The following is an 18,309-nucleotide window of genomic DNA, read 5'->3' as shown; positions in this document are numbered from 1 at the left end:
AAGCCCTAATGATAATGTTTTTTATACAAATTACTCGGAGCACTTTTAGTCATTTTCTGCTTAATTGCTTGCACCTGTAAACTCTCGAACTGAAAGCATTTACTGATGAAAAAAGTGAAGTGTTACAAATCCAATAGAGAGGACTCAATAGAAATCATTTAGAGCACACCTCTCATTCCTTCCCTTCAGAAAAAGGGTGCTAATGGAAAAGCCAAACGGCTGTTTTCAAATGCTCGAAAGTTAAAAATTTTCATGGTTTCCAATTTCTAGCCTGTTTGCGTAAAAAATGATCTTCTCTGAAGCTTAATATGAGAATATCGGTCCAGACTTCCACCTGTGTAAAACAGCGGACATTAATTATCATGTTTTATTACACACATAATATGATAAATACATATAATAGCCCCAGCAACCCAAGATTACAACACTAAATTGCTTATGTCCATCCTTTATTTTATTACATTGTAAATCCTAGATGTATTACAGTTAAAAAAAATTATCACTAGCATAAACAGCAGTCACTAACACTTCCTCTTCCCCACATTTAAAATAAATGTGTATACCATATAGAACTTCTTTGCAGTGTAACATGCAATTCACTTTAGTATTGTTATTACACAAATATTACTAAGGGAAAAAAAACATTTTTTTTTTATTTTTAGTTTCATTTCCAGTTCCTTCATTGTCCTCCTAAACAGTAATTGACAAAGTGGGAATTGTGCTATAGAGTCCTCCCATTAGTTTTGCCCAGAGGTAAACCAACTTCCGTCAGTCTTTTTCAGCGATTTCTTGCAGAAGCACAGTTGTCATGTTTAAACTGTAGCTAATGGGAATAATATTTTACAGTTAAATTATAAGTTAAAAATCATGAAACCCCACTGCAGTGTTCCAAAGCAACAAGCCTTTATTCGTCACAGACAAGCGATCTTCAGTAACAAAAAAAAAAAAAACAGCAATACTTTACAATGTTAAACATATCAGCTTTCATACACTTAGAAGTAGGTGTGGAAAATATATGTATTGTTAATTTTAAACCAGCCTATTCCAGGCAAACAAAATAAAGAGGCTGTAAAAATGCATTTAAGAACAGCAAGTACCCACCCCCACCCACTAGTACTGATTAGGTCAATCTAAATCTTAGAAAAGGAAAATACTGCCTTTTTGTTTGCAGTGCACATTCCAAAGTCAGGTATTAAGAAAACCATAACATACATATAGAAAGACTGAATTTTAACTAAAATTACTTTTGGCTAACTAATGCAATAAAGCCTTCATCAGGTCTGTGACAACAACTGAAATCATGTACATAGGTAGATAAGTAAGAAGGGCTAACTAGTTAGATACGAGAAAAAAACACACATGCCTATCTAACCATCAACATTATCTAATTAGAACCATGTAAATATATAACTGTAATAATATCTAATAAGCATCCATCCATATGTATTAGTGTGCATAAAAACTAAGTTATTTACAGCTCAGAGAAAACATCAGTGCTTTGCAGTCGAGAGGAAAAAAAACAGTGGTCATGACAGTTTTCTTGTTTACAAGGCATTCTATAGTTATGTCAAGAATGTTATGTCAAGAATCTAAATGGCAATGCTCAGATCTGCTCTGAGCTACAACAGAATGGCATTAAATATACTGATCCCAAGGATATTGCCAATATCCTGGCAGATCGATTTAGTGCCAACTTCACCCCCCTGTCACCCCCTAAAGGGCCCATCTCAATACCAAAAGATTGCCAAGTTCCGGTAGTCATGACCACACAGGTAGAAACCGCACTCTCCAAAGCTAAGAATACAGCATCCATGAGACCAGATGACATCCCGGGTTGTGTACTACATGAACTACAAAATTAACTGGCACCTCACCTAAGTGTCATGTTTAATCATAGCCTCACCTCAGGCTTCATGCCCACTGAGTGGCGCACAGCTACAGTTATCCCACTCCACAAGGGGGGATCCACCTTGTATCCTGGGAACTACCGTCCCATCAGTCTGACGAGCCTGATCTGCAAGGACATGGAACACATTATCATGGAACTTATAAACAAAGACATTGGCAACCTTCAAACACTGACCCCACGCAGTTTGGGTTCGTGAAGGGCCGATCTTGTCTCCTGAACCTGATTGACTTCTTCAAATCAGTCTCTAGAGCTGTGGACAAGGGTAAGGTGGTCCACACAGCCTATCTGGACCTCACCAAGGCCTTCGACACCATCCCCCACTCTGGAATCATAGATAAACATACTAAGCTGGGCATAAATCCCTATGTCACTCGATGGGTTGCCAACTGGCTTCCTGACAGAACCCAGACTGTAAAAATAGCCGACTCCAAATCCAGCTCCAGGCAAGTGGAGTACCTCAGAGTTCAGTCCTGGAACCGCTCTTGTTTGGCATCTACTTCTCTGAAGTACAGGCCAACACTAACTGACTTACAAAGTTCGCAGATGACTGCAAGCTGGGAGCCATTATTGAATCCCCAAATGATGTAGATATTCTACAAAAGGGCCTTACAGAAACAGATGCTTGGTGCCAGAGCCATGGGCTCAAGCTTAATGCCAAGAAATGTGTAGTTATCCCCTTTGGGAAAAAAAAAAACATGTACCCATGAATTACCACATAGGTGGCAGTACACTAAACACCGAAAGTGTGATGAGAGACTTAGGGACACAGGTGGACAGTGGTCTCACCTTCGATAACCACATCGCCACAAGGGTCAGGAAATCCTTCTGTGTGGCACACATCATCACTAAGGGCTTTTCATCCAGAAAAAAGGAGGTCATGGTCCCACTGTACTCATCCCTCATTAGACCCATTATAGAGGACAACGCCCCGTTTGGTATGTACCTCACAAGACATCTGCAGCAGCTGGAAAGGCCGCAGAATACCTCACTAAAAGAATCACAGGCCTAAAGCAGATGCCCTATGCTGACAGTTAAAAAAAACTCCAGCTATACTCTGTGGCATATCGTCTACTCAGAGGAGATCTCTGCTTAACATACAAGGCCATGTCAAACCCTGAGCTGTTGGACATGCTCCACTTAAAAAAATCCCAGTCCCTCAAAGCCGCACACTCCAGGGATCTAAACCTTGTCATCACAATGAACAAAACATGCTGGAGGGACAGGTTCCCGTCCCAGAGACTCCCCATACTCTAGAATAGACTGCCCATACATGTCAAGCAGAGCGCCTCCTTGGCCCTCTTCAAAATGAACCATGATGATTGGATGGGAGATAGGAAATTCACCCCAGGGATCATGTCAGTCACCCTTCTAAACAGGGGTCCAGGGAAGTAAATATTGTGGGATGAAATATCCAGAGAATTGTTATGGCTAGGCTTGTATAGGCCCTAGGGCCGATAGTCTAATACCAACCTATGAACAACCTCCAAAATATTTATGCAATGAAAATCAGTAGAAAAAACACACAAAAATACAGAAAACAGTGGATAAAGTAAACCAATAATGTAAAAAAAGTGTACAAGTTTGTGCATAAGTGTGCATGAACATGTACCAGTATGCTAAATGGGGGAATTCAAAACAGACATTATTTCATGCCACTATTACCATATAGTTTTGGAATAATTCCCCCATTTAGCATATTGGTGCATGCTCATGCACACTCATTCACACACTCGCACACTTTTGTATATTACTAGTTTATTTCATCCACTGTTTTCTGTATTTTTATGTATTTTTTTCTACTGGTTTCATTGTATAAACATTTTTGGGGGCTGTAAACATGAAAACAGGTGTTTTTTTTTTCTCTTGACTGCAAAGCACTGATGTTTTCTCTGAGCTGTAAATAACTTAGTTTTTATGCACAGTAATATATATGGATGGATGTTTATTAAATATTATTACACAGATATATATTTATATTTATAGTGTTGTAATTAGATAATGTTTATAGTTAGATAGCTGTGTGTGTTTTTATTGTATATATCGAGTTAGCGCTTTTTATTTGTATTCCTATGTATATGATTTTAGTTCTTGTGACAGACCTGATGAAGGCTTTATTGCATTAGTTAGCTGAAATATTTTAGTTAAAAGACTGTCTTTTTTTATGTACTTTATGCATATCTTAATACCTAATCCTGGAATGCGAGTTGCAAATAGGTAGTGTTTTCCTTAACTAGAATTTAGTTTGATTTAATCAGTAGTAGTGGGTGGGGTGTGTACTTGCTGTTCTAAAATGCACTTTTACGGCCCATTATATATTGTTTGTCTGGAATAGGCTGGTTTAAAATTAAACAATACATATATTTTCCACACATAATTTAAGTGTATGAAAGCTGATATGTTTAACATTGTAAAGTATTTGTGATTTTTTTTTTTTTTTTGCCGAGGATTGCTTGTCTGTGACAAATAAAAACTTGTTGCTTTGGAACACTGCATGGGTTTCATGATTTTTGGAAATTCTTGTGACTGAGCTCATCAACAAAGTTTTAAGACTACTGGTTTTTATGGGGTTTTTTTCCTCTCCACACTCCTGTTGGTGAGATTGGATTATGGTTCCCAGGATAGAAGGCACCGAGAGACCCATTATGGAACTGTCTCAGCTCAACACCTTTTTGAAGGTTCTTTCCATCTGATGTTATCCCTTCAAACCTTGTTTCCTCTTCTTCTTCAGGCTTTCCTAGTTTCTCTGGATTTCAAGGATGCATATCTCCATATCCGTATTGATCCCCTTTTCAGGAAATGTTTATGTTTCTCTGTTTCTTCCCTGCATTTTCAATTCTCTGCTTTGCCCTTTGGCCTCTTTACTGCCCCAAGGATCTTCACCAAATGCCTCGGTCTTGTGATTGCTTTATGGAGGGAAATTCAGACGACCTGTTCATTCAGGCTTCCTCTTCAGAGACTTTATTTCAGCATCTTCTCCTTGCTATTTGTCTCCTGAAAAGCTTAGGGTTTACAGTGAATTTCCAAAAATCATTCCTAACTCCTTCTCAGGATTATGGTTATCTAGGGTGCAGGCTCCAGACTATTCCAGTGCTGGCTTCTCTGCCTCCTCCCAAGGGTAACTCTGATTGCATTATTTCACTCCCTTCTTCCTCTGGACTCCATTACAGCCAGAGAGTTTCTCAAGGCTTTGGGATACATAGCTACCAGTATTTCTATGCTTCCTGTAGCCAAGCTTCATATGAGAAAGCTCCAGTGGTTCCTAAAGTCAGTTTAACTTCAACATTCTTACCTTTTGAATTTTCTGATTCCCCTTCTCCCATGCCTCAGACTGGAACTTCAGTGGTGGATTCATCAGTTGTCCCTCATTCCAGGGCTGCTTTTTCAACTTCCAGTCCCCAGTCAGGAACTCTTTTCAGAGGAAGGATGGGGGCCTCCTTTGGTCCTCTGAAAGTGCAGGGCCTTTGGTCTCTTTGTCAAAAGAAGGGCCACATCAGTATCAGAGATGAGAGGGCTTCTTTTAGGCCTTCAGGCTTTTTCTACCAGGGCCCCTCAAAATCTTCACAGACAATACCGTACTGATGGTACACCAACAGGCAAGGGGTGGAGGGGGTGCAAGATTTTCTCTCTTGTGCAGACTAGCTGTTCAGGTTTGGGATCTAGCTGCCCAGTATCAGGTGACTCTTCAGGCTGTTTATATTCCTTCAGATCAGAACAGGTCTAAGCAGGTCCATAACACAAACGCTCGAATGGATGCTTCACAGAAATGTGTTTCTGGACATTGTCCACCAGTGGAGTACTTCTAAAGTAGATCTTTTTGCCTCCTCTCTGAACAGACAACTTCCTGTCTTTTGCAGCAGAGTCCCATGTCCTCTTACTTGGAAGGTGGATGCCCACTCTTTTTCTTGGAAGGGGATGTTTCTTTAAGCCTTCTCTCCCCTTTTTCTCATACCTCAGGTCCTATTTAAGGTAGAACAGAGTGCTCCCAAAATATTGTTGGTGACTCCCTTTTGGCTCAGACAGCATTGGTTCCCTCTTCTGCATTTAGCAAAGGGCAATCATCACAAGTTACCTCACAGGGTGGACCTACTCACACAGGACAAGAGGTCTCTCATCCATCCCCACTTGTCCACTCTTCAACTGACACTGTGGGTGAAAATGTTTTGATCCCTTTTAAGCAACGTTTATTCTGAGGGCATGCTTTGGGTTCTGCAGGCCAGGAAACCCACTACCAGAAAATCTTATTTATCCAAATGGAAGAGATTTTTCTATCTGGTGTCTTTCTTGTAAACTGGATCCACTTTCTGTGGAATTCCCTTTGGTTCTCTCTTGTTTGTGTGAACTGTTCAGTGTTGGGCTGGCATGCTCTTCTGTTTAAAGCCTGCTCGTTACCCATTTCTGCTTGTCTGCCTTTCACTCCCCCTATATTTTCTAGATTCATGGTCAAATAATTTCTTAAAGGTGTCCTTCATATTAGTATAAATAGGTGCACAGAGTCCTCTCTAGGCACAAAACTGTCAGTGGAAAATAAGGAACTACAAACATAAAGAAGCACCGACAGTACCACAGCTAGGAGATTTATTTAAGTTAAACAGTACACAGGTTAGTGCTTTCAGGGATCTACCCCTTCATCAGACAGTTTGATGAAGGGGTAGATCCCTGAAAGTGCTAACATGTACTGTTTGTACTGTTTAACTTAAATAAATCTCCTAGCTGTGGTACTGTTGGTGCTTCTTTACGTTTGTAGTCCTTCATATTAGGCCTACCAAGAAGCCTATTCCTCCTTCCTGAGACCTTAATTTTGTCTTGGAAAAATTGACTCTGGCTTCTTTTGAGCCTGCAGCTTCAGCTTTCTTACTGCATTGTTCTTGGAAGACTGTTATTCTTTTGGCAGTTACTTCAACCATGCAGGTGTCTTAGCTACAGGTCCTTATTGTTCCTTCCTTTTTTGTTTTTCATAAGGACAGTGTGGTGCTTTGTATTAATCATTCTTTTATGCCCAAGGTGGTTAATGAGTTATCTCTTAATAAGTCCATTCCTTTGCCCCCTTTTTTTCCCATGTCCACAGTCTGCTTGTGAGAAGGTTCATCACATCTTAGATTTGCATAGACGGCAGATATTTGGATTAAACTAAAGCCATTCATAAATCTGAGCAGCTTTTTGTTTCTTTTCATCCTAGGTCTTTAAGTTTGGCTGTTTCTAAGCAAACAATTTCTTCTTGGATATCTAAAGCCTTTTACTTTTGTTACTGCTTTCATGAGAAAATCATTCTTTCTTCATTCTACCAGGGCTGTGGCTTTTTCTGGTGTTTTTTTTTCAAAGTTTTGAATACCAGTTTCATTCTTGAGGCAGCTGTTTGGACTTCTGTGCATACTTTTACCAAGCAGTATAAGCAGGATATTGTTTCAAGGGCTAGACCTGGATTTGCCAGGGCTATCCTGCATGGCATTCTTGAGGGCTGTGCTCGGCCTTCCTCCCCCCAACTTCCAGAGCTTTTGTACTCTACCTATTGTAAAGAATACTGCAATAATGATGTAGAAGGACATAGTACAGTTGTGTATAATCTTACCATAACAGTAGATGTCCTACTCTTTAATGTTGCAGTATTTGCTCCCTCCCTTCTTCCTCCCCATGTTCACTTTCTGTGTCTAGATGTACATGTTTCCTCTTTTCTCCTTTGATTGTTGCCCGTGCAGGGCTTTTCATTTCTGAAGATGCTATGTCCGTACGTCACCGTTATACCCGGCGCAGTAGAAGCATACACATGACTTACAACTTCCCTTTTACATCTTAAGACTTCGGTATGCTGGCCAGACATCAGGCTGACCTTGGCCAGGAATCCCTATTGTAGAGAATACTGCAGCAGTGAAGAGAAGGACAACTACTGTTATGGTAAGATTATACACATCTGTACTTTCTCATCATTATCATTTTGACATTACCGCATACGGTACACTTTATTTCAGGAGCTGTCTCACCTACCCACCAATCACCTCTACTACCACCTGTTCCTCTAATGACATGCTACTTGTGTATTCACCTCCCAGATCCACAAATGCTGAAGTTTCACGCATAGCTTCTGAGGGTATAGCGGTAACTACATTTTAGAGCCTTAAAGGAGTAGCAGTAAGAACATACATTCTGCAAGCATTTCTTATATTGCCAAATAGAAACCCTTTGCTATCTGGAAATGATATTGGTGGTTTAATCCTTTTTCATGTGAGTTGAATTTTCCTGAGTTCCTTTCTATCACTGGGCTTTAATATTCTGTGGTCAAAGTTCATCTATCATTCCTCTCTGCTGTCCATGATACTTTTCAGTGGAACTAGTTCAGCTGGATTTTTCAGAAGTCTACTTTGAGAGGGTTAATTCGTCTAAAACCTGTTAAGTATCCTACCTCTTTAGTGGGTGTTAATCCTTTACAGTGATTGGGTTTCTTTGAGAAACTGACCCAAGTTCATTTACTGTTTTCCAATCCTGTCAAATCCAGGTGGAGACTGAACAGGCTTTCATGTATCTGGAGGTATTGAATATTTCTGGCTATGCATGAAGATATGAAAGAAACATTTGCTTCTTTCACTAAGGCTAGAGAGGATAACCATTATCACTGAATAAAGTGTTGTCATAGCCAAGTCATTGTACACCTAATTATTATTCCCTAAATGGAAAAAAAAGCATTCCCTGGGTTGATCAAGGCTTATTTTACAAGAGAACTGCAGTTTTGTTTACCTGATTCAGAAAGTCTTCTGCTTATGTGTGTGTTTTTGCAACCTAGACATCTGTTCCAGGAAAAGAATGAGAGTTGGGGAGTTAAGTCTTTAATGTCTTCTGGTCAGTCCCACCTTTTGGTTCTGCCCTTTGTTCTCCAATGAGCTATCCAGGTGATTCGGGGACCAAAGAGAATAAGAAACTTCTTTTGCACCTACTGTAGTTTTCAGGTCTTTAAGCCCCATGGTCATTAAAGCAGAAACACACTCATCTACTCCTGTTTTGTGAACCTTCCATCTGTTGGAAGTGTGATCCTACTCCTTTTTAATAAGATGAAATTAAGGTGTAAAGTCCACTTTGCCCTTTAAGTAGCAGTTTTTTTCGTCCTTGCAGACTGATGATGAACAGCAGTTTTTTTTGGCCTAAAGTTTCATCTGGTAGCTGGAAATTTCTGCTGTAAATCTGTGCTAGGCCGTCACCACTGAGGATCCATTACTTTTCTTCTTATTTTGTAGCGTGATTCATTTGTGTAAATGTAGCATCAATATTGTAACTTCCATCCACCCTGCTTTCTTACTGAACGGCTTTCGTAGGGAGAGTCCCTCTTTGCAGGGTCCTGAAAATTTTCACACCCATCACTGGTATCAGATAGTTTACTAGGGACTCTAAAATCTAACCACTGGAATTCAGATACTATGCATGAGAGGCATGCATTATTAGATTTTCTATTTTTCTGTATTTGGAAGTCATTGCTTTGACTGTACCATGCAGTTTCAGACCTGTCAGCCTGTTTAGATCTGACATCAAATTTGTCTGTGTGTGTGTGTGTGTGTGTGTGTGTGTGTGTGTGTGTGTGTGTGTGTTTGTGAGAGAGAGAGATGTTAGAATCATAGATGGTCGACATCATATGATCGAACATTGTAAAGATAGAAGGTGAAAGTCAACGGCTTTTCATGCGCAGAACGGGAAATTTTCCCTTTCTGCACTGAATTGCGTTCTCTGAGTTGATTTATTTAAGTAGGGTGGGTGTGTGGGGTGCAGGGGGGGGGGCTTGCCCCACTGCTCAGAGTGGTAAGGTAAGTTTTTTTTTGTTTTGTTTTTTAATTTTATTATATAGTCGATGTGTCGAACTTTGCTCATATGAGTTTGCTCATGTGAGGTTCGAAGTTTTGAAACTTCAGCTATGTAATGTAGACCAGTGAGAGAGAGAGAGAGCACTGTAAAATTGTATTATTTTGAGTAAATAACCTCTTTATTGTGTTGTGTGTTTTTGTATTCAAAATTATTACAAGCAAATGTGTAAAAGAAAAACCTGTACTATTTGTGCACCTTAGGAGGGAATCATTTGCAACATTATCGTATTCTGTGATGCAGCCATGTGATGGAGAGCGAAAGGTGCTAGAAGTTGGTTCTGAAGAAACGGAGATAGACGAGCAAGATTCTCTGGAAACCCCATGCAAAGACCATTCTGATATTGGTAAGGGCTGTGTAAAAATTAGTTGGGCCTGACAGTCATTTTCAGAAATGCCAAGTGATTTCTCACTAGCAGGAGTTCCGCTGTGGCGACCCCTAACCGGGAAAAGCCGAAAGACACAACAAAAAGTCTGCTCCGAACTGTTTATTGTAGACATCACATTCAGATGTGACTAGTCCTTTGTAAGTGAATAAGTTCATAGGTACTTACTAGGCAATTACTCTGTGAGGATCTTATGAAGCCTAGTCTTATTTTTTTTTGGCTGTTGTGTTTTATGTACAAGCAACCTGGTGGTGGTGGAGCAAGGATATATTGGGGCATTTACTTGTTCCTGCTATCCATGAGAGACCTGTGGAAAACCAGGGGGTGTCTTTTTGGTTTAGCCTCTATTTGTACAAATTATGTTTAAATGGAGTATGAGGAGTACTTCGGCTTATATGAAGTTGAAGACGGTTTCTTGGAAGTGTTATTCTCTGTGATACATAGCTATCACTCCAACATGTCATATTTAAGTTGCAAAAGAGGTAGTCCTTAAACTAGTGCTCACACTATAACTGGACTTGAAGTGTTTAATAGCTCAGAAAAGATAGGTTCTGTTGAGGTTCTGTGCACATAGCTGCTTTGCAGCATGTATAGTACCAAGAAAAGGGAAAAGGCTTTGAGTTTGTCTGCATAGTTTTTATGATTTAGGCCTTTGATTTGTTTTAGTAAGAAAGCATTAGGATCATTCCAGTTGTGTCAAGTGTTTGGACAGCTACATATCGAAAGGGGCATTATACTCAATGATTGGAATAATGAGAGCCAAGTACAGTGAAATTATTACATCCTTGAACCTGGAAGCAGCCCTTTTCAGAATAAGCCTTGTGATGGAAAAAGGGCTTCCTTAAAATAGTGGGTACATGGTGATCAAAGCACAGTTCATTGCTACATACGTTTCCAGATCCCTGATTGCAGGATTACCTTTCAGTGGTGGTGTTATTGATGTGGTAGCTAAAAGGGAAGTCATGCTTTTGCAGAAGCATGCTGTTGTACATTTCTTGGAGTATAGTTTTAGTCAATGGCTGACACCAGCTATTTGTTTGGGAAAGGCCTTCTTGGTGGATCTTGGTGTCCTTTGGAGAGTTAATGATGGTACAATGTTTACAAACCTGGTCAGCATAAATCCTTAACTTTTTCTTTGGCCTCTAAGAAGTAAATGCAGAAGAGTAGTGGCCCAAGGAGAGAACCCTGGAGTACACCACTGTGGGCAGGTCTTTTAGAGGGTGTAGAGCCGTTCACCCTAATTTCTTGACTCTGTATGTGGACCAGGTAGCTATCCAATGAGTTTGATAGATTTGCAGTTGCCTGGGAAAGTTTATGTATAATACCAAAGTGTGGGGTGATGTCAAATGCCTTTACAAGGTCTACATGACATATACTGATTTGCCCTTGTCCATTGCTTCATTAGCTTTCTTGAAGAAGTTGACCAGGTTAAGTAAATGGGATCTGCCCATTTGAATTAACAAATCCAAAATGGTTTGGGTTGAGAGTTTATAGTTTACCTTTGTCCTTATTATTCCATAATGATCTTTCCATAGTCTTACAGTTGAGGATGGTCAGGTCTGGTCTATATAATTACATATTTTGTGCAAGGTGATGACTGTTGCTAACCTCTCTTCATCTGGCACAAAGCATGTTTGGAGGCTGACATTGAATAGCCTCTGTAGGGGGTCTGACAAGTCATTTTTTCGGGACTGTCTAGTGGGGTAGGCACAGTATGTTGTCCAGTCCATTAGAAATAGCATTCTTAGCTTTGGATAGTGCCTTGAAGACTTGTTCTTAGGAGATTTGAGGAGGTGTAGATATGGGTATGTGATCTGGGATATAGGAAGGGGATGGTAAAGCTTGAGCTGAATTTGTCCAAAAGTAGATTTGGCTGTGTTCTGTAGAGCTTATATTTGTGATAGAATTTATTATTACCTCTGTTCAGTGCTGCCATTGTTTCTGAAGTTGCTAACATTGTTAAAGGAGGCTTTGGGATTATCTTTCACTGGGTGGTTGTATTTACCTCATATCTGGCTTTGGCTGATGTGATCAGAGTCTGGATTTCCCTATTAAGTTTAGTAAGTGTGTTTTTGGTATTGTGACGCCCCTGCACTGGCCCAGTAATCAAAGAGCCTCAGTCCTCACCACTAACATCAGTGAGGAATGTGAACATTGGGAGGATGACAAGTACACACATAGTAAAGTACAATTTCCCATAAGAGCACACAGAGATCACAGTCAGTCTGGGGCTGGTTTCTCCCTCTCTCTCCAGATCCCCAGTAAGACTCCCCACTAGCACAGCTATAGGGTTAAGATGTCAGCCAAGTGGTCAAGCCAAAACCTCCAGCACCCTCTGTGTCCAACCAATGCTTCGTGTCCCTGCCCAAGTAGCTGACACACAAACACACACACACACACACATACACACACACATACATGCACACACACACACACACACACACACACACACACACACACACACACACACACACACACACACACACACTTTGAGATTTGATTTACATACAAACACACAGACACTCCTGGGGAAGGCTGGCACTGGTTTACTAGCTATGCCCCGTTCTGCTCAGACTATAAGGTAGTAATCACTGCCATCAACCAGTTCTGTTTATCACCTTACTATAAGGCCCTTCCCAAAGGGTGACCAATTCTACTGTATAATGTTGCTATTATCCAAATGATAAGTGTGACCAACAACAAGGCTATTTAGGAGTAGGCTGTACAGTGTCACCAAATACATATACAAGTACTCTTAATAGCTTAAACATCTCTAAACAAACCAGCCACAATTAAAAGGTTTAAATATATTTAATAATAAATAATAAAAGAACAAGGTAATACTCAACTCAGCCGAGTGGCAACAAAGTTCAGAATCACAGGAAATACTTTAAAACAGCATTGCAGGACAGTCTCACATAAATACAGAAAAACATCTAATCTATTCTTTACTGTATTCCTATCTATGTTGTGTCTTTCGGCTTTTCCCTGTTAGGGGTCGCCACAGCAGAACTCCGGTCCGCTAATGATTGGCAGTAGATTTTTACGTGCTGGGCCTAACGCACAACCTTCAACAAAGGAACGCCCATACACGCATGTCGCCACACAGAAGATGCTCTGAGAATCGAACGGGCAACGTCTAACTGTGAGGCAACAACGCTACCGCAGCACCACCACCACAGCACTGTATTCCCATCTATATCGAAGATAAATCACTGTAATCTAGTACTTACTATTAGCAAGGCAGAAGTGCTGGTGAGAGGATGTTTCTAGATCCAAGACAAGATACAAAATGCACTGACTTTCTCTGAGAGAGAGTTCTTAAATTAATAATACACATTACTGCTGGGTTAGCTGGGTGACATCACTATTTGACACCTCTGTGTCAAAAATACTTATCTTTTAGAAGTTTTGCCTGGTACTGGAAGTTGTAAAACAGTTAAATACTTTTAACTTTGAAACCTGTAAGTATTTCTGTTTCCAGACAATAGAAAGAATCCTCTTTGCACTAACAAACTTTATAGCACAGTCATAAACAATTTCAACTTATTTTCTCAGAGTTTTGCAAGTTACCTCTGTATGTTCTAACTTCTGCCATGAAAACATGCATTTGCACAGGTATATACATTTCTGTTCTTTTCCAGTAGGGTACACTGAGGTTACATTCTTGAAGCTCAATACATAACATACAGATTTCTTAGATTTGTAAGACACCATACAAATCATATTACTATTCACAAATAACAGAATTATTTAAAAAATTCTAGCTAGCTGGGCTGGCAGCCTTCACAGGCATCATAAGAGTTAAACTTATTTTTGCATTCTGTTATTTTTTATTTTATTTTATTATATGGCCTGTTTATGCATGGGTTCTACCACAGAGGTTTATTTTAAAATTTGACATTGTGTTTACTTTGATGGAGGGCAACAGCATCTGTGCCTGTTGCATATACATGGAATTTGGTGGTAAAAGATGCCACCTAAGCAGTGAGGAATCAAGTTGGAAGGGGATTATGAATTTTGTCAGGTAATCCCTCAATTTTAGTATACTGGATTTAGCATAATCTCTGAATACTGAGGTATTGGAAGATGCTTCTGGCTTCAGTCTTATGGTGAATATGACTGAAATGGGGTCCAGTTTAACCAGGGAGGAAGTTACAGTTAGTGGGGCACAAAGCTATCCCATATTGGTAAGGACCCAAGCCCAAGATTTTATCACCGCTGTTTGGGGTACAAACTAAGTGGTTCAGAGAGTTTGTATCAATAAAGTCCAGAAATTTCTGGGTGTACATGTCTGAGGATGTACAAGTCTCCCATTATATGAAGGGGTAGTTGAAGTTACCTTGGAGAATGGTGTTTGGTATGAATTCCCTATGCATTAAGCTCTTTAGGTAAGAAGTATGGCCTGAGAAGGTCCTACAATTAGCTGTGATATCATGACTTCATTTGTTTCTTGTAAGTTGGGTGTGAAGCAGTTACAGGTTATCATCTTGTCTAACAAGTATGGAGGTGAAATTTTCTTTTAAGAATATGGAGACACCGCCACTTTTAGTATTTTTCATTTAGTGTGGTGGGCCTTAACATGGCAGGCAGTGAAAGCCTTCAGTAATGGAGGCTTCTTGTTAGTCTTGAACCAAGTCTCCATGATGATCAATGTTTTCCAGGGTAAATGTTTACGGGGAGTGATTTTTTTTTTGTTAAGGTTTCTAGAATTGAGCAGCAGTTCCTTTGTTATTCAGATTTTGTTTTTGCTTACTTGCTCAAAAATCACTACAGTTTCTGCTGACTTCTCCCACTTTTTAAATTTGCTATCTTTAACTGATTTGCATCTGCCATATTAAAGCACCAGCATCTGTATTAGGTATTTGTAAGTGTGCCTTACTTATAACCTAGTGTACCTGTACTGAATTCTGAAATAACAGCTGTATTTAGATCTACAACTCACTTTAGGGCAAATACAGGCTATCTTTACTGTGTGTGTAATTAGATGGCAAAGATTATAGTTTCTCTGGGAAACATGAATGTAAACAAGGGGAATGATGCAGATACCTGAAAGAGCATGGTCTACGTGATGTTTTTCGTGTTTCACTGTTGCAGTCATCACATTTGGGTTATCTGCCTGCAAGTAGCCCTCAGTCGGCCTGAATACCAGAGTCTTGGATTCCTGAGTCAGTTGCCGTCTCTTCTTCCATGACGTCAGGTCATCAGGGGTATAAAACATGCAGCCGATGCCATTACATCAGTCTTTCTTGCCATGCACTGCCCGAAGCAGAAGCAGTTTGCAAGTGCCAGTCGGTCGACTCCTGAAATTTTCGTTTTCGAGTTCCAGAACCAGTGTCTTCAAAAAAAAAAAAAAAAAAAAGATAAGTACCCCATTGGGGATCTTTTTTCTTGCTCCAACTGCTGTCAGTAAAAGTTAACTATTGTCTTACCTGTGGAAAGCAAATATCTCATAAAGATTTTCATTCATACTGCATTCCTTGCTTAGGCCCAGACCACGACATCCCTCACTGTCGGTTTTGTGCCTTGTTCAACCCCCGAACTATTCGTCGTCAGGCTGTCTTTGCAGCAAATTATTTTGGTACTCGGTATCCGTACTCCGAAATGTCTTCGTTAAGCCATCTGACTACTGATCTTCCGAAAAAACATAAGGATAAAGACAGACAGACCGCATAGGTCCAAAACCGCCGCCGACGCTTCCGTTAAGCTAGTCGCCAGTCTGCCGGTACTCAGTGAGGTGCTTTCACAGCCCCTGATACCCGCTACTTCAGATTCGCAGGCCTCTACCGAGACTCATTCGGAGTCCAGTATGCTGCGAGATGCTTCTTCGACTATGGAACCTGCGGATGTCTCTACCTTGGATGGGTCCAGAGCCGCTGTGCAGGCACCAGCTTCTGAGGGTGTATTCAGGCCTACAGATTTGCATTTTAAACCAACTCCATCTTCTTCATTTAGGCCTAAAACTCACACCACACCTAGAAAACCGACATCCAAACTGCATGCTCAGGCCCATATGCCTAAAAAACAAATGCTTAGAATGGCTGCGGACCTTGTTACCTTAATTAGTGGAAGCCAGCCTTCCCCCTCTGAGACCTAGAACTGACTTTCCTTCTGATTTTTTTTATCAGGAATCTGATATTTCTGTTCTGATTACCAGGATTTCCCCTTATCTGCCTATGAGGATTCTGATGCAGAGGATTCCATTCTCTCTGCTTCCCCTCCAGAAAATGTTTCTTTTGGTGAAACCTTACACACTCTTAGGGGATCATTTCCGCTGGGAAAGCCAGGATTACTCTGACTCCAAAAAGAGGCTTAGGGAATTCTTACTCCTTTCTCAACACAGGCCTTTAGCTATCCCTCCTGTTCTGGACATTGTAGATGATGCTTTCTTGGAATCTTGCCTTTCTCCAGACACTTTACCTCCAGCTCCCAGAAAACCTGACAGGTATTACAGAATAACTGTCCAGACAACTAAGGCTGGAAGTCAATAATAAAAGAAGAAACACAAATCGTTAGGTGAAAAAACTTTATATACAGCAACAGCAAAGCTTTCGGGCAAGACCCTTTTTCAATACTAAACACAAAACATTAAAAAAGCAACAGCTTTAAATAGGAGCATACCCGGTCACATGACAGCAGCCAACATCATATGACCGAAAAAACAAAAGTTAATACAACAATAAGAATATTTAAAAATTTTAAATACAAATAAAAATAAAGCATGCACACTTCTAACTAAACAATTTAGATCGTTGTAGCTTCATTAAAATAGGTTTAAGGCTAACAGCAGAGTTCAAGCCTGGTATATAATCAGCCGCCAATCTAAGTATCCATTCATACTCTTTTATTTCTAAAACATTATTAGTGTCCCCACCCCTCCCAGAAGGAACAACCATATCTATAACCCTAAACTTAAAATAATGATCATCCCCATACAACCTAATATGTTTAAAAAGGGCATTATTCTCATTTTCTCTTCTAATCTCGGATTTATGTTCAATTATCTGGTCCTTCAATTTTCGTGTAGTCTTCCCTACATAAAATGAAGGACAAGCCACACAAGTGGCCAAATAAACAACATTAATACTACCACAATTTGCCGCAGATTTGAAGTCATAGCCCCTATTCGTAATGGGATGAACAAAAATATGATTAGGAGAATTAACAAGATCTATACAACAATTTTCTAATGTTCTTCCAATTGGCTCAGTATCTGCATATACTAAGTAGTTGTTCAGGACATTGTCCTGCATGTGATAGCTATTTGCTCAATGTGTTTTTTATAATCTTTATAATATATATTTACCATCTCAAAAGTGCTTACTCCTCTCTGTACTCTTCTTTTCTAAACCTAACACCACTCTTAAGTATTCAACTGCGGTACCACCTTTAACATTCTTATAAGAAAAGCGCAGTCCGGGTCTGAATTGTCTGCAAACAGCTACAGTTAACTTTGAGTATGTGTCTAACTGTTTGAGCCAATCTTCATTTTCCCCTGGAGAGCACTGTGCTTTGGCTGTAAGCAGCCCCCCCACCACCACCACCACCACCACCACACACATCTTCCACTTTCTCTTATTCCCTTCTGTTAGCAAATAGTATCCATAACTGATCAATACTGTGTGTTTGTTAATTTAAACTATGACCACAGTAGCCTACTGATGCAAGGTTATCCTGTTTTTCCACCTGAGAAATTAAGACGTTTCAGAGCAGTCCTTGGTCAATTGTGATTGTTTCTTAACACATACTTGTCTTGCTTTGTGATTGTTTCCAGCCCCTCATACAATAACCTAACAGGGTCTCTACCCGCTTCGCTCACCACCCTTCCCCCTACCCCCCCCACCCCCAGTGGTCCCACCTTTATTGCACTCAAACCCCTCCCATCTTTCCAATAGCCAGCCACAGCGCTAACCCAACACTACCTCCTCCATATTCCCTCTACTATCACACCTCCTCAACTGACATGTACAAGCATACCTTTCCTTTGCTCACTGCATGCACTCTCCTTGCATATCTTACATCCTACCAAAGCTCCATCATTCCCCCACTCAACCACTACCACTGTACTACTACTCACACCACCACCCATGTCTCACCCATACTCAGCTCCCCTCTCTCCAGCTCAAGAACCATCCCTATGCACCCCCCACATATTCTACCAACTATATTACTCAAACGT

At 40.3% G+C, this 18,309-nt stretch overlaps 1 protein-coding gene across 1 annotated transcript in view; it reads left to right on the top strand.

The window, feature by feature from the left end:
• The window catches only part of LOC122787719 (WD repeat-containing protein 62-like), a 1,689,893-nt gene that overhangs the window by 1,014,439 nt on the left and 657,145 nt on the right, over positions 1–18,309 (top strand). The window contains exon 18 of the mRNA XM_044054617.1: positions 9,949–10,091. Coding sequence (XP_043910552.1) covers positions 9,949–10,091 — 143 coding nt within the window. The remainder of the gene's footprint in view (positions 1–9,948; positions 10,092–18,309) is intronic.

The sequence above is a fragment of the Protopterus annectens genome, chromosome 1.part0, assembly GCF_019279795.1.
Source record: "Protopterus annectens isolate FY-2018-M chromosome 1.part0, PAN1.0, whole genome shotgun sequence".
NCBI lineage: Eukaryota > Metazoa > Chordata > Ceratodontiformes > Protopteridae > Protopterus > Protopterus annectens.
Note: the sequence above shows the minus strand (reverse complement) of the source record. Positions and strands in the feature narration are given on the sequence as shown.